The sequence below is a fragment of the Doryrhamphus excisus genome, chromosome 1 (assembly GCF_030265055.1).
Source record: "Doryrhamphus excisus isolate RoL2022-K1 chromosome 1, RoL_Dexc_1.0, whole genome shotgun sequence".
NCBI lineage: Eukaryota > Metazoa > Chordata > Actinopteri > Syngnathiformes > Syngnathidae > Doryrhamphus > Doryrhamphus excisus.
In genome coordinates, this window is record NC_080466.1 from 28,384,061 (window position 1) to 28,400,434 (window position 16,374).

The 16,374-nt window shown below is 39.9% G+C and overlaps 1 protein-coding gene across 1 annotated transcript; it reads left to right on the forward strand.

Moving 5' to 3' along the window:
• The first annotated feature begins 671 nt into the window (after positions 1–671).
• On the forward strand, positions 672–4,922 carry LOC131098172 (uncharacterized). The gene is made up of 2 exons (XM_058045938.1): positions 672–892; positions 3,145–4,922. The coding sequence occupies exons 1-2, from the start codon at positions 672–674 to the stop codon at positions 4,454–4,456; spliced, it is 1,533 nt and encodes a 510-aa protein (XP_057901921.1). The 3' UTR covers positions 4,457–4,922.
• Positions 4,923–16,374: the final 11,452 nt, after the last annotated feature.

Genomic DNA, 16,374 nt, shown 5'->3' on the forward strand with positions numbered 1-16,374 from the left:
GGTAATGGTTTTATTTCATTTGAACATGCATCAGATTACAATTGAATGCATCACATAATCAGTTCACAGTTCCACATGTCCAAAAAGAGTAGGAAGAAGCAAATCTAATTAAATCCTACCCCTCCATTTGGTACTTTTACAATCAGTAACATTTGTTCACTTCCTGCTTTCCATAATATGTTTTTTTTTTTAAATAATGTACCTCGTACCGAAGTACGAGGTGATATGACCATCCAATGACATAATGGGTACCATAGTAAGTGTCAATATAGTGATATATATAGTAACTGTTACATTTGTTCACTTCCTGCTTTCCGAATATTTATATATTTATATATATATATATATATATATATATATATATATATATATATATATATATATATATATATATATATATATATATATATATATATATATATATATATATATATATATATATATATATATATATTATTTTATTTATTTATTTGTTTTTTTTTAAAAAGGGTCTGGATCAGAACATGACTCCTACTCTTGAAAAAAAAGAGCCCACACCGGAACTAAATAGAATTGAAATTTGAAATAACACACACCTGTGGCCTGAGGGGAAAGTAGTAGTCGCTCTCGTTGCCATGGTGAATCGGTGACTCTGTGATTGATAGGCGGGGTCTATTAAAAGGAAGCCGTGTATGCTCAATGATCCGGGATTGGTTTCAGCTGGCTTCATTAATCAGCGTCCATTCACCCTGGCTTTGGGCTTTGTGCAACCAATTAAACTTATACGCTCTTGTGGGTTGGCTGAGCTCATCTTAGGCTGTGTTACCCAGGATGCAGCGCGACGTGACGTCACCGCGAAAAAAAAACATTGGGTGAACCATGGACCAAACGACGATGTCAAGCAGGATATATTGTAAGTTGGTTCGCTTATTGTTTTCAAAGTAAATCAGTGATTTATCACTATGTTTTTTTTTGTATGAGAAAAGTAAGGGAGTGTATTATTTTGTGAAAATAACCGGAAGTGCGTTGCTCACTTCGGCTAGCTTAAATATTGCCGAATTCGGTCCGAACGAAATTGTAAAGGGTTGTTATTTGGACAAATAAATGGCACACTCGGGATCTAAACGGCCACTTTCTCGCCTGATTAAAAAAAACTCATTAAAGTGATGTATTTAAAGAGTTTAGAGCTGAAGTGAAATCAGTTTCAGCCTGTCGATTTCGGCTTGGGTAGGAGCGCAATGCATTGTGGGTTATCATGTAGTACACTGTAATGTAAACGCTTTGCATACTGTCTAATGGATTAATATGCAGTATGGAGTGTGGATAGTATAGGTATGGAAGTACTCTGTAGTAGTAAGTATGCGGTTTCAAACACAGCCCTAATTTCCTGCAATAAGCCGCAAGGCAAAGCAGGAAATACAAAATAAGGGCATCAAAACAAGAAGTGAGGCATAAAAAGGCCAGCTAAATTAAATTTAACATAAATAATACAATGTGATTGGTATAGATCCGTATCGGAACCTTGATCGAAGCATCCGTGATACCAATATATGCAAAGCACCGCCTCATTTATTTTTTCCCTAAATGAATAATTCTGGCAGCGTGCGTGAATTACGGCAAATGAAAGAAAGAATTCTTGAAAAACCCAATGTCACAGCAAATTGGCTAATTACTGTTCAGAAAGCCGGCATTTCCATCGGGAGTCAAATCAAGGTAACGTCACAAACAGCTTTACACAAGTTCAATGTGACCTCAGTGAATGTCAGGCATTACTGTCGAACTTGGGGGAAACAAAAGCATAACTAATGTCACATCTTCCCTCCTCTCCTCTCTGCAACTTTCAGTATTTCCCTTGATCACATTCACACATGACTCTTTCATATTCTTTTCATTTCCTTTATCTTGCTCGCTTCATTTGCCTTTTTTTTTTTTTTTTACATCCCATCCCACTTTAATTTCCTTTCAGCGGTGGCATCCTATACAGAAATATAGTGCACCCCTTTATTCTCCCGCAGCAAGACGTAAGCCGAACGAGTTGAGTTGTAAGCGATAATGTGCGTTTTGGCATGAAATATGAATCAAAGAGAGATTTACACAAATTTAATAAAGGCTTCTTCAAGTTGGCAACATTTAGGATTCTGATGTTTACACAAGAGGATATTAAACTGGAGATAAATCATCCCAGCAACACTTCACCAGCGTTTTGGAGTTATATTTGGGCACCTAATGAGGCAGGTTGCAGTTTTTCTTCTAGTTCTTCTCAATTGATAAGACACTGGACTGCACAGAGCCCCCAATTGATGGCATACGTCTCAAAAACCAGGATTCATAATGAAGTCTAAATGGGTCACAGCAGAACCGCACACTAAAAAAGATGATAAAAAGTGAGATGGGATTAAAAAAAAACAAACAAAAAAAACAATTCAATTGCTCCTACTCTTGTATTTTTGATTGAGGATTTTTATGGTTTATTCTACTTCATTAGATTTTGTCCATAGTCGGCTAATATTCAATTTTCTTTAAGAGCACAGCTAATGGCAATCTCGACAGATAAAAAGATCTAATTTGTGACTTTTTCCACCTCAAAGAAACAGGCTACAACACTCAGCTAAGCAAATGGTAGGTGTGCAACAACAGTACCGTAATTGATTTAGTTAAGCAAGACAAACAAAACTAAGACACGGTCGCTGTCGGCACACAGAAAAGGAACAACATGGCTTCAAAACCAAAACCTTCACTAAGCAGCCTCAGTTCTTGCCTTGAAATTCGCAGCCTTGTTATAAAATAAAGTTGCCGTAACCCGTTTGGAATGATATTCAGTGATGTTCAATAATGATCCAATGGTGTTGGTTGTTGTCGTTTGATATGTAAGGAGCTGCTGACCCAAGTTGCACTTACTTCTTTGAAGTCATTATCCTTTTCAACATGCTTCTTAGCGTTTAGAGCTAGCGCTCACCTCAGCTCCTTTGAATTGTGTCACTGAAGAGGGTGATTTTATTAATGTGTGGTAAGTGTAGGTCTTCCGTTAAACACGCACACATTATTTTCAATTCTTTATTAGCATGATTTGGGCTGTTTTTGGATCAAAATAGGCTATTCATAACAAAAATGTGTCCATTCATCCATCCATCTGCCTGTTCAACCACCTGTCCATTCATCCACCAGTCTATGCGTCCGTCCATTCATCCGTCCGTCCATCCATCCATCCATCCATCCATCCATCTTCTACAGTTTATCTGCAGTCAGGTCCCAGGGTCAGCAGCTGAAACAGTGCAGCCCAGACTTCCCTCTTACCAGTCGTCCGTCCATCCATCCATCCATCCATCCATCCATCCATCCATCCATCCATCCATCCACCTATCTATCCATCCATTCATCCATCCACCTATCTATCCATCCATCCATCCATCCACCTGTCCATCCAGCCACCCATCCAGTCATCCGTCCATCCATCCATTCATCCATCCATCCACCTGTCCATCCATCCACCCATCCAGTCGTCCGTCCAGTCATCCATCCATCCATCCATCCATCCGTCCATCAATCCATCTATCCATCCATCCACCTCTCTATCCATCCACCTATCCATCCATCCGGCCATCTGCCCGTCCATCCATCCATCCATCCATCTATTTTCTACAGTTTATCTGTAGTCAGGTCACAGGGTCAACAGCCTAAACAGTGCAGCCCAGACTTCCCTCTTACCAGTCATCCAGCCATCCGTCCGTCCATCCATCCATCCACTTCTCTATCCATCCATCCACCTGTCCATCTATCCATCCACCTGTCCATCCATCCACCCATCCAGTCGTCCGTCCGTCCGTCCATCCATCCATCCATCCACCTGTCCATCCATCCACCCATCCAGTCGTCCGTCCAGTCATCCATCCATCCGTCCATCCATCCACCTCTCTATCCATCCATTCATCCATCCATCCATCCATCCATCCACCCATCCAGTCGTCCGTCCATCCATCCGGCCATCTGCCCGTCCATCCATCCATCCATCCATCCATCCATCCATCCATCTATTTTCTACAGTTTATCTGCAGTCAGGTCACAGGGTCAGCAGCCTAAACAGTGCAGCCCAGACTTCCCTCTTACCTGTCGTCCGTCCATCCATCCACCTGTCCATCTGCCCGCCCATCTGTTCATCCGTCCATTCATCCATCCAACCTTCAATTCATCCACCTGTCCATTCATCCATCTGTCCATTTGTCTGTCCGTCCATTCGTCCCTTCATCCATCCATCCATCCATCCACCTGTCCATTCATTCACTCGTCCATCCATCCATCTTCAACAGTTTATCTGCAGTCGGGTCCCAGGGTCAGCAGCCCGAACAGTGCAACCCAGACTTCCCTCTTACCAGTCAGATGTGCCCTGATCACCTCCCCACAGTGGCGTCCGAGAAGACCAGACACCCAAGCCACCTCAACTGGCTCTTCGCAGTACAAAGGAGCACCGGTTCTATTCTGAGTTTCTCTCAGATGACAATGCTTCTTACCTTGTGTCTAAGGGAGGACCCAGCCATCCTATGGAGAAAACTCATTTCTTGTCCTTTTGCTCTGACCATAGATGAGTGTAGGAATGTAGATCAACCAATAAATTGAGAGCTTTGTCTTTCGGCTCGCTCTTCACCACAACGGACCGATGCAGACTCCCAACCTTGAGATGGCATTTCACCCTTTTCCATATTGTCATTAATTTGCACAACCATAGTCAGTGACTGATTATATGTACACTATTTACACTCAGTCTTTCTGTCTATTTGCATACTTGTGGTCTCAGTTGGTCATTTTGACGTCAAACATCACATTTACTTTCCTGCTTTCAATTTGGGAAAGCAGGGAACCCTGGGTTCTTCTCTGCAAGCACTGTTTGGCATGGTGCAGGAAAAACAGTTGCGTCCTTTGTCTGTGAAGTAGAAACCAAGAGAACATTAAACACGACCGTTAAAAATAAAACAAAAACAAAAACAGAGGAGCGTGAAAACATACGACAGTGCACAGTAGGGCCGCATCACCACTTTCTAGCTGTCATATGTTTCACTGGAGGACATCTGGTTCCTCTGTTCCTGAAAGATAAATGTAGCATGCTAAAAACAAGTGAACATCACCGTATCATCATAACACTTCAGAAGTGGCACCAGCCACTCCCAAACACGGTCACTGAGCTCACTGTTGGCACGGAAGAGCGCTTTCCAAGCTTCCCATTCTGCTGTCCAGGAACACGTCGGCTGGTTACAAGCTGTGATGAAGGACGATGGGCCCGCCGTCACTCTGCCTGCGGCATTCCTTCAGGGCAGATGTGAGCTGGACCGTGACTCACAGGATGAACTCTTCATCTGAATGACATCTGTCACAGATACACAAAAATAACTAACTGATAAATAATAGAGATGTATTGGGCATTTTTCCATGTGGACTTTCATAATTGGAGTAATAACAAAAGTCTAAAGTAGATAATATTATTTCAGAAATCATTCTTTTATGCTTCGTTAGTAATGTTTTTAATCAAGCATTAATATTCGTCACATGATTGTTTACTGAAGCACTCATTCCGGCTTCATATCATAAGTTGTTACTGTAATTATAGCAGGTAAGCAGTGAGGATTATGTAGGAGAACGCCTTCTCTAGCCTGTTAGCCTCGAGCGCTAGCCCGACCAGGCTAACGGCTATACTGTGACTTTGATTCCATCTGCTCATCAATAATCCCGATACATTTTATACTTTAATGATGATGTTTAATAAGTATGAGGAATATTTAAGACTTGGATTGTCACAAGTGGACAATGGCAATTAAAGTCACTTTTATTGCAAATGTTGACCCAAGATTGTCAAGCTAGCCTGAGAATTTAGAAGAAACATTTTTATGGGTGTAGCAATTACTCGCGACCATTTCGCTATTCACTGCTGGTCCTGCAGGGTAAGAGGGATCTATTGTAAGAAATTAGAAACACCAAACTCACTCTTAATCAATTTTAACTAATTGAAAATGTTTTACTTATCGTTGTTTTGCCTTTAAAATGTAAGGGGGGAATCGAACTCTGGTCTCCTAGGTGTGTGGCCATCCTTCCGTCCATTCGTCTGTCCGTTCGTCCATCCATCCACCCATCCGTCCGTCCATTCATCCATCCAACAATCCATCCATTCATCCAGTCATTCACCTGTCCATCCGCCCGTCCATCCTTCCATCCATTTGTCCGTCCATCCATCCATTCATCCACCTGTCCATCCTTCCATCCATTTGTTCGTCCAATCGTCCATCCAACCATCCTTCCATCCAGCCATTCATCCACCTGTCCATCCATCCACCTATCCAGTCATCCGACCGTCCATCCATCCATCCACCTGTCCATTCGCCCATCCATCTATTTGTCCATCCAACCATCCATCCATCCATCCGTCCATCCACCTGTCCATTCATCCACCAATCCATCCGTCCATCCATCCATCAATCCGTCCATCCACCTGTCCATCCATCCATCCATCCATCCACCTGTCCATTCCTCCAACCATCCAGTCGTCCATCCATCCATCCATCCACCTGTCCATCCATCCATCCATCCACCTGTCCATCCATCCATCCATCCATCCATCTGTCCATTCATCCATCCATCCATCCATCCATCTATCCATCCACCTGTCCATTCATCCACCCGTCCATTCATCCACCCGTCCAGTCGTCCATCCATCCATCCATCCATCCAGTTTAGCTATGTGGCCTGCACGCTAACCACTCATCCACCATGCAGCATCCTGTGTATTTGGTTAAAAAAACCTCTCCTTTTCTAACTAATACACAAGTAATCCCTGCAACCAGTCCAGGGTGTACTGGTCAGCTGGGATAGGCTCCAGCATACCCCTGCGACCCTAGTGAGTATAAGCGACATAGAAACGGCTGAGTATAAAAGTTTAGTAATAGCAGCCCTTGAGAGAAATACATAAGCATTTATCCTGCAAGGGAAGAAGGCCCGTGGTTGTTTGCTCTGTAATTAAAGACAGCACATTTCCTGCAGCGAGCTTTCTCTCGCCGCTTTCTCTCCGTTCTTCCTCTTCTCTTGTTGGCAGCGCTGCTCACAATAATCTGTGGCCTTAATGAACGCATGCACACATGCACATACATGAGCACACACACACACACACACACATATATTCGCTGTGAAATCCCTTTAGCTGGAAAGCATGACGTCTTAGCAGTGCATGGCTATATATAGAATTCATCCTCGTTGGCTTTCAGGCCCCCTCATCTATTTCCCCCTCTTCTTCTTCTTCTTCTGTATTAACCGCACCAGTGGGTTTCTTTTCCTAAAGTGCTTTCAATGCCGGACAGCCCGTTCTGTCCTTGAAAAGGTTACGCGCATGTTTCATTGTTCCACATTTTGTCTCTCCCCTCCTGAGAGAAGATAGCGAGCGAGATGCCGCGAGAGAGGCGGTCCCCCTTATTGAGAATGATTAAAAGCAGCGGGTTGTCACGCCCCGCTGGTGCTGATGACACGACAGAATTACAGCGTCTTTAAAGACAGGCGGAAAGAGGGAGAAAACAGCGGACGGAGGAAATAGCCGTCCGAAAATCGACTAATTGATGGCGAGATGGGCCTGAAATCTCTCTCGTGTCTTGCTGTCTGCCCTCGCCACATCAATCGCCTCATTATACACGGAGTGACCTCATTATTTTCACGAGAAACAGGCCTTTCCCTGTATGACCCCTCAGCCTCGATATGTAAGGCCCCCAGGATCCCATTAAAACGATGCTGTGTTTGAAGACCACTAAGAGACTGACACTGCACCACTTGATTCACGGTAGTTAAAGTACCAACTGTTGTCGTGTGCAGACTCTCAGCTGCTTGGAGTGATGCTGTTAAAGTTAATGTTATATGATGAGCTCGCTCTATCGCCATCTGGACAGCGCAGACATCAGGAAGGTTTGAACAGCGCCACCGCCGATGCGCAGCCACTTCTATTTGGAGAGGACTACACGAGGCCTCCACACAGCTATAGGAGACCCGGGTTCGATTACCCGCTCGGGCATCTCTGTGTGGAGTTTGCATGTTCTCCCCGTGCATGCGTGAGTTTTCTCCGGGTACTCCGGTTTCCTCCCACATTCCAAAAACATGCTAGGTTAATTGGCGACTCCAAATTGTCCATAGGTATGAATGTGAGTGTGAATGGTTGTTTGTCTAAATGTGCGCTGTGATTGGCTGGCCACCAGTCCAGGGTTTACCCCGAAGACAGCTGGGATAGGCTCCAGCATGCGACCATCGTGAGGATAAGTGGTATAGAAAATTGATGAATGAATACACGAGTCCTCCTCACATATCTTTAATGCCCTTTAAGTTAAATCAATTTGTATTAACCAGCTCTCATGTTTTGTTTTTGTTTAAAAACATGCCCCAAAAATTCAGAAAATTTGAGTAATAAGGCCTTCTAAAAAATGAGAAATCCTGCACACACATTTTTAATAACTTCTCTGAATTTGTTTGTATTTTTAATGCAATTTCCATTCATTCATTCATTCATTTTCAACTGCTTATCCTCAACTGGAGCCTATACCAGCTGTCTTCGGGCGACAGGCGGGGCACACTCAAGACTGGTGGCAGGCCAATCACAAGGCACATATAGACAAACAACCATTCACACTCACATTCATACCTATGGACAATTTGGAGTCGCCAATTAACCTAGCATGTTTTTGGAATGTGGGAGGAAACCGGAGTACCCGGAGAAAACCCACGCATGCACGGGGAGAACATGCAAACTCCACACAGAGATGGCCGAGAGTGGGACTGAACTCGGGTGTGGCCTGCGTGCTAACCACTCGTCCGCTGTGCAGCCCTTTGATGCAATTTTCTCATTGGAAATAAAGAAATATAAATAATCCGATCAAACTGTTGCTGTACTGTATTGCCAAATTATTTACTAACATTTTAGTAACATATTCCCAACTGTTATACAAAATTAAAAAAATCTAATATATTTCAATATATCAATATATATATTGAAAAATTCATTAAATGAGACGCCCATAAAAATGACAAGTAGGAAACGAGGAGTCGGTTGTTATTGTTATTGTTCTATTGGCTGAGAATAGGTGCTGCAAATAAAACAAACCAGAAAGTGTGTGAAATTAATCCTTCAGTGCTCATGGCATGACATGCATGTTTTTGAAAATGTCTTGTGACATTATTGGAGGCGAATGTAGCCGTGTTTGAATTTGCACACTTCTGTACTTACACTAATCTAGACCGCGTACTTACTCGTTCCTGAAATCCATTACTTGTCGCCAGGGAATGGCATTCACAATCACAATCATAGGTGATTTGTGTACTTTGCATCCTGCTAGTTTTTAAATGCTACCTCCCTGCAAGGCACCGACATGCACAGAAATGTCATTGTGTAAAGACAAACGATGTCTCGTACGTATCTTTTTAGTTCTCTCTTTAACCGGACAGAAAAGATTTGCATTTTGGAGACACGTGGTCTACGGAACCTCGGGCACACACAAGAACTGCCAGGATGACGCTTGCAAATGTGACATCGTGCCACAAATAAAAGTCAGTCGCTCAAAGGCTACATGCTTGGGGTTTTGGTGAGTAGTGTCTTGTACACACACACACACATACACACATACACACAAAGCCCAGCAGCCATTTGTTGTTTGAACAGCATGTACCCATCAAATCCTACCTTCTCTCCTCCTAGCACCCTCTCTCTGCAAGCGTATATATCACAGGGCTGACTGACATAGTGGGGTGGGTGGGTGGGGGGGACCAGGTTGCTCTCTCAACTGTGGAGGTCCGGTCTGATGACTAATGTTTATTTGCCGCTGGTGCCTTAACTTACACAGAAAAAAATGGGATGGAAAAATCCCAAGGAAATTCAAGTCAAGCAGATCAAGCTGCTAAATATTCTATTAGCCGTCTGATTTGGAGACATTTCCTCACCGGGTGACTCGAAGGGCTATACGTCATGTTCTGCATGACAGGTGATGTCTTTGGTTTTGTTTATTCATCCTATTTCCTGTTTTGTACTTTTATGTTGTTGCCTTTGTTTCCTGTTGTTTCCTGTGACAATGAGTCGTATCCGTCAAAAATCGAATGGTCTTTATTGTCATTATACAAGATGTACAACGAGATTGACATCGGGTGTCACGCGGACCCCATGCTAGTAGCATGTCGGTGGCACGAGGAAGAGGTCTGTTGAACGACAGAACAAAGAATCCATCCAAATGTAGGCCTGCCCAGGGATCACACATACATGTGGGTGCAGCCAAAATGGCTTCTTATTGGAGGGCAGCGGGGTGTGTGGGGACTGCTGGGGTGCTGGGCACTAGGTGGGTGCACTCAGGGGGTTGGGGGGTCGAGGCCAGGTGGGTCGGCTGTCCTGGGGTTTTGCTGGGGTGTCCGATGTTCCCACTCTTCTTTTGTTGTTTTGTCTTATGTAAGATTCTGTGATTATAAGTGTGGAAAAACAAGCTTTGCTTCTTCCTGCTCCTTTTCATGTGTAGCAATGAGGTATTGTGTGTGTGTATGTATATGAATGAATATGTGTATGTATGCTGCATATATATGTATATATGTGTATGTATATGTGTGTGTATATATGTAAGTATATAAATAGATATTGTAAGTGTAGTGTATTATAAGTGTATATGTGAGATACATTAATGTAACATAGTATGCATGTCTGAAATAAATTAAGAAGAAGATTGGAGAGCTTCTCTTTTCAGTGCAATAGCTAAGTTAAAAAAAAAGTAAACAAAAAGTAGAAGTCAAACAAAAAAAGACAGTTTAACAAGATTAAGATATGCCTTTATTCGTCCCTCAGTGGGGAAATTTGTAGAAGACATATACAAAATATACACATACTAATATTGCACAGGAACAGATATGTATTGCACAGACACCGGGATATATATTAATTTTAGTGCAAATAATGAATGGTGTATGCAGATGAGTAAAAGTCACATATGAGCATATTGCGTTGTTAAATAAATAAATAATGTTTTCGAGGTAGTAACTGAAGCAGTGATGGAAATATTGCACATTTTTTTGCAAGAAGCTGTTTCTCAGTCTGTTTGTTTTTGCTTTGAAATGCATTGAAATTAGCATTTATACGTCGTATTGGACTAGTACTAGTACTACTTGAATTATCATCAGAGTGACCCAGATTTTTATCCCCCAATAGTTCAAATGGCCGTAATGACACCACAGTGTTTTCACATACAGTGCAAGCCCATCCCGGTGACCCAAATGAGGACAAAACAAAACACATAGACAATGGATGGATGGATACTTTGCTTTACTGCCACTTACAGAACTCAAGTTGATAAAAGAACCTTCTGTTTCCATCCAATTACAGACAATGGAAGTCTTTGAAAACAAAACATGCACGCAGTAAGTGTTCAGTGTTAGACACATGTGATTATGATACAATCAAAATAAGAGTGGAACACAGCACTGTAGTCGTTTGTTTTTAATAACTCTTCTACAGCAGCTCTAATAACGTGTCTTAACAGTGTCGCTTTTTAATTTGTCACATTATAAACCCACACGGTGTCAAAAGACTTAGACTCATTAGTTTGTGGTGTCTTTTTGACAATGTTGCTACATACTAAATCAAGAAAATACTATGAAACAAAAAAACTGGTTATGTTTTTTTAGTTTTTTAACTGGTTAACTGGTTCCTAACCTAACCACAATAAGTCTACTTCCACAAGGTACCATTCAATAATGTTAATAAAAGGAATATTTACATAGTTAGAGCACAGTTTATGATCTTCTAGATCAGAGGTAGGGAACCTATGGCTCGGGAGCCAGGTAGGGCTCTTTTGATGACTGTATCTGGCTCTCAAGCGTTTCTTACCACAATAAAAATGTATTTTTGCTAACATTTTAAAGTAAACATCACAGAAATGACTGTTGAAAATAATCAACAACTTTCTTATGCATTTTAATCCGTCCATCTATTTTCTACTGCAATACGGCCAACCATATCCATCTTTCCTGATGATATTTTCCAGGTCAAACACCAAAACTCGATTATTACTGGGTAATGCGGTAGTCTACCTCGGTCATTGAGATGTCAACATGTAAATGCAAACTTTCCTCCTTTAGTCAAATAGTCACCTAGCTAAAGCTGCAGAACCAAGCCTTCTGATGAAGATGGCCAAAAGAATGAAATACATGTACGGAGTACGGTGCAAAACCATGCAGCAGCAGAAGTTGCATTAATGGCAGCAAGTATTTGATTTATTATTGGACACTGCACTGCTCACGAAAGTGTGCTGGCCACACCCCATTGGCGTGGGGTAGTGTGCCTGGTCTACGTAATTAGAGCCCATTATATCTAAAACTGTTGGTTGGAATGCACCATAAAAATGCACACATTTTATTCAATGTTTAAAAAAATTTTATTCAATGTTTAAAAAAATGTATATGGCTCTCACAGATACACATTTTAAAATATCTGGTCTTCATGGCTCTCTTAGCCAAAAAGGTTCCCGACCCCTGTTCTAGATATTCTTTAACATTATTAGAGACCTCTAGATATGAAATAACACCCCTATAGTCACATTTATACTTGTATTACACTTGTAGTATCAAGTTGTTTATGTTAGTGTAGTTGTTTAGATATTTGCGCTGTTACAAAAGCAAAGAATATTTGTGTCAAAGTGAACGTTTTACTTGAAAAGTATCTTTTCAAAGCTTGTTTTCTCACTTTTTTAGTTGGCAACTGATATTTAACAACATACCGATGTTCTACTGCTGATGTAAAGAACGGAAAAAGGTAGAAACAAACTTTGTTTTGTAATGAAAGATAGGAGTCTAATTTTTTTGGTAGGTTCCATGTTTATATATAGAAATATATATATATATGAAAATGGTATGGACATCCATGTATAATGGTATATTTTGAGTACTCCCATTACCATGTGGAAGATCCTATATTTTTAAGATAAAAAAACGATCTAATTTTTTTTTTCTATTAATGACTGACAGTCCCACTTGGATCTGTTTTGCTATTCATATATTTCATGGTACTTGCCCTAGTGGCCTTCAGGGGCATGATTTACATGCACAGGATATTGCCCTCCTCAGATCTGGGTAATGTGTGCACGTGTGTGTGCATGTCAATGCGTCAGGGAGGACGAGACTGTGTGCTTGACCCCTGCAGCTCTGTGTGCAAATCGTGTGGTGAGGTGCCCAAATCCTCAGCAGCAGCATCCCCTCCTGACCCCGACTTCTGACCCGTCTAGCTCCACTGCCAATGCAACACTTGGAAAAAAAAAGTCATCAGTGAACGCATGTTACACCCGCAAATGTAATAAACCACAAACGTAATACAAATCTGCAGCTTTGAATGTAATAATCCCACAAATGTAATAAATTTCCCATAAACGTAATAAAATTTGCCTACTGCAAATGTAATACTGAATTTCCTGAAATTATTACATATGTGGGAAAGTGAAAATCTGTAAATGTAATAACTTCCAAAATAATGATATTTGTTGTTGTTTTTGTTGTTGTTTGTTCTTTCTTCTTTTAATGAGGGAGAAGGTGTAGATGTCATTTTGAGGATTTTAACAAAATAATTCTTTTTTTTGTGGAAAAAATATTATTCAAAGAGTATCATTAGAATACATTAAAGGAATCTTTAATTATTAAATTATAATTTATTTTAAATTTAAAAAGATAACATAATTGTGATAATTGCAATTGTTTTAATAAAATTGTTATTACTATTATTATTATTATTATATTTATTATATATTTTATTATTTCTTTTGATTATTTCTTCCCCATATACACACAAAATCACACATGTAATAATATACTGTTACTAAAACGCATATGTACGCCCACAAACAATCTAATAATTTCCTGCAAATATAATAGTTATTACATTTGCAGGAAATTCAGTATTACGTTTGCAGTGGGCAAATTTTATTACGTTTGTGGGAAATTTATTACATTTGCGGGATTATTACATTATTATTGTTGTTGTTGTTGTTTGTTCTTCTTTTAATAAGGGAGAAGGTGTAGATGTCATTTTGAGGATTTTAACAAGATAATTTTTGGGGGGGAAAAACTATTATTCAAAGAGTATCTGTATTTGAATACATTAAAGGAATCTTTAATTATTAAATTATAATTTATTTTGAATTTAAAAAATAACATAATAGATAAATAATAATAATAATAATAATAATAATAATAATTGTTATATATACAATAAAATTATTATTGTTATAATATTATTATTATTAAATTTTATTATATCTTTTGATTATTTCTTCCCCATATACACACAAAATCACAAAAACAATAATATACTGTAACTGTTACATTTGCAGGAAATCTATAAGTATTATGTTTGCAGTGGGCAAATTTTATTACGTTTGCGGGAAATTTATTACTTTTGCGGGATTATTACATGCAAAGCTGCACATTTGTACTATGTTTGTGGGCAGTTATTACATTTGCGGGTGTAACAACGTACCGCACTGGAATATCCACATCCAAACATATTTCTGGTCATTTGGAAGATTAAAAGAAATTGATACTGCATAGACGAGTACCGCTAACACAAACAAAGTCTGCATTGCTAAGCTATCTAGAATTGGCTTCAACGTTTCTGGAGAGAGGTGTACGTGTATTCTTAATCAAAGCCAAATCATCGTCTCTTACCTGCAGTCAGGAAAACCGCTAGTCTTCCCGGGAGGATGATGCAATATTTTACTCCGTCTACCTGGAAATGTTCCCACCGGTGCATGATGGAAGATGTCATCAGCAAGTTTCCAGGACGTCTTGCATGGAAGGCTTGTGGGACCCCCGACTGCTTAATGAGATCATGTGTATGCTGGATTTCACTTGAGAACATTTCTCTTTCGCTCGGATTCGGATAAGAACTGGACGTAGCTTGTTGTTGTGATGAGATCATCAACTGCTACAATAACCAATGTTTTTTTTAATAATCCTTCTGGATATCTGGCAAGATTATAGCAGTCATTGGAGTGCAATAGTTACAGCAGGTTTTCTACTCAGGCCATGATATAATACTGATGCCAATGCAAGATGGCTAATGATAAGCTACATCATCAAAAATGGTGAACTAATTAAAAGCTTACAGCAATGGGGCACTGGTGAATAAACTTGTAGTTGATTCAGCCTAATGACTAACAAGCACAGAGTGCACTTAACCCTTAGATGCATGAGTGACTGGACCCTACACTCTTCCATAAGTGGGTCAAAAATGACCCATACTAGAATCAATGCGTTTTTATCCCAATTTTGCCATTTTGATTAGGAATAATCACTTCTATGATATTTAGTATTATATTTAAGAGTTGATAAGTTGATAAGAATCAAAGGTTCCTATTGGATTCCATAGAAATGCATGCAGGTCATTTTTGACCCACTTATGGAAGGTTGGGGTAGTAACACAAAAACAAAAAAATTCATAAAATGTATAAAAGGTAAGTTAAAAATGTGAATGGCATGATATCAAAAACATGTTTTTTTGTGGAATACCTGGAATATGAAATGATAAAAAAAAATTTAATTACGAAGATATTTCAAGAAAACAACCTGACCGGGTCATATTTGACCCACTTATGGAAGGTTGGGGTAGTAACACAAAAACTAAAAATTCTTAAAATGTAAGTTAAAAATGTGAATGGCATGATATCAAAAACATGTTTTTTGAAGAATACCTGGAATATAAAATGATAAAAAATTTTCATTACAAAGATATTTCAAGAAAACAGATACAGTGCCCTCGAAACGTATTGAAACGGTGAAGTCATTGACTTTATTTGACTGACAGGTGTGTTTTGCTGCCGAGGTGTGTCCTATCACATGACTTCAGCATTAGTAAATCAGTAAATCCCAATGAATGTCTATGCAGAGTTTCAGATTATGTTTGCCTGCTAGACTGAATTTAGAGGTGAAAACAACACGAAAAACTGTCTATAAGTGAAAAACAAACTTGGTCAAAGCCAGTATAACCGTTTGGAATTTCCTGAAGAAAATACAATTTTTAATGCATGGTGATTTTCATGCATTTTTATGTAAAGTCGTCCCTTGTTTATCACAGTTAATTGGTTCCAGGCCTGGTTTTGGTAAATTAATGTATTAAGATGCCTTAATTATAAGTCAAATCTTATTGTAGTCAAAGAATACAAAACCTGTTTCTGACCTTGCAGTATTAGAGCCCTCTCAAAATAAAATAGCACCCCTATACTCACCTTTACACTGATATTACCCAATATAGTAGATATAATCATAGAAAATACATCATTTAGTCTTCCGGACGTGTGGACAGGAAGTGATTCAGAGTTGAATTTTAGCTGGAGTACAACCACAACAGTACCCCGTGTTATTATTGTTGGA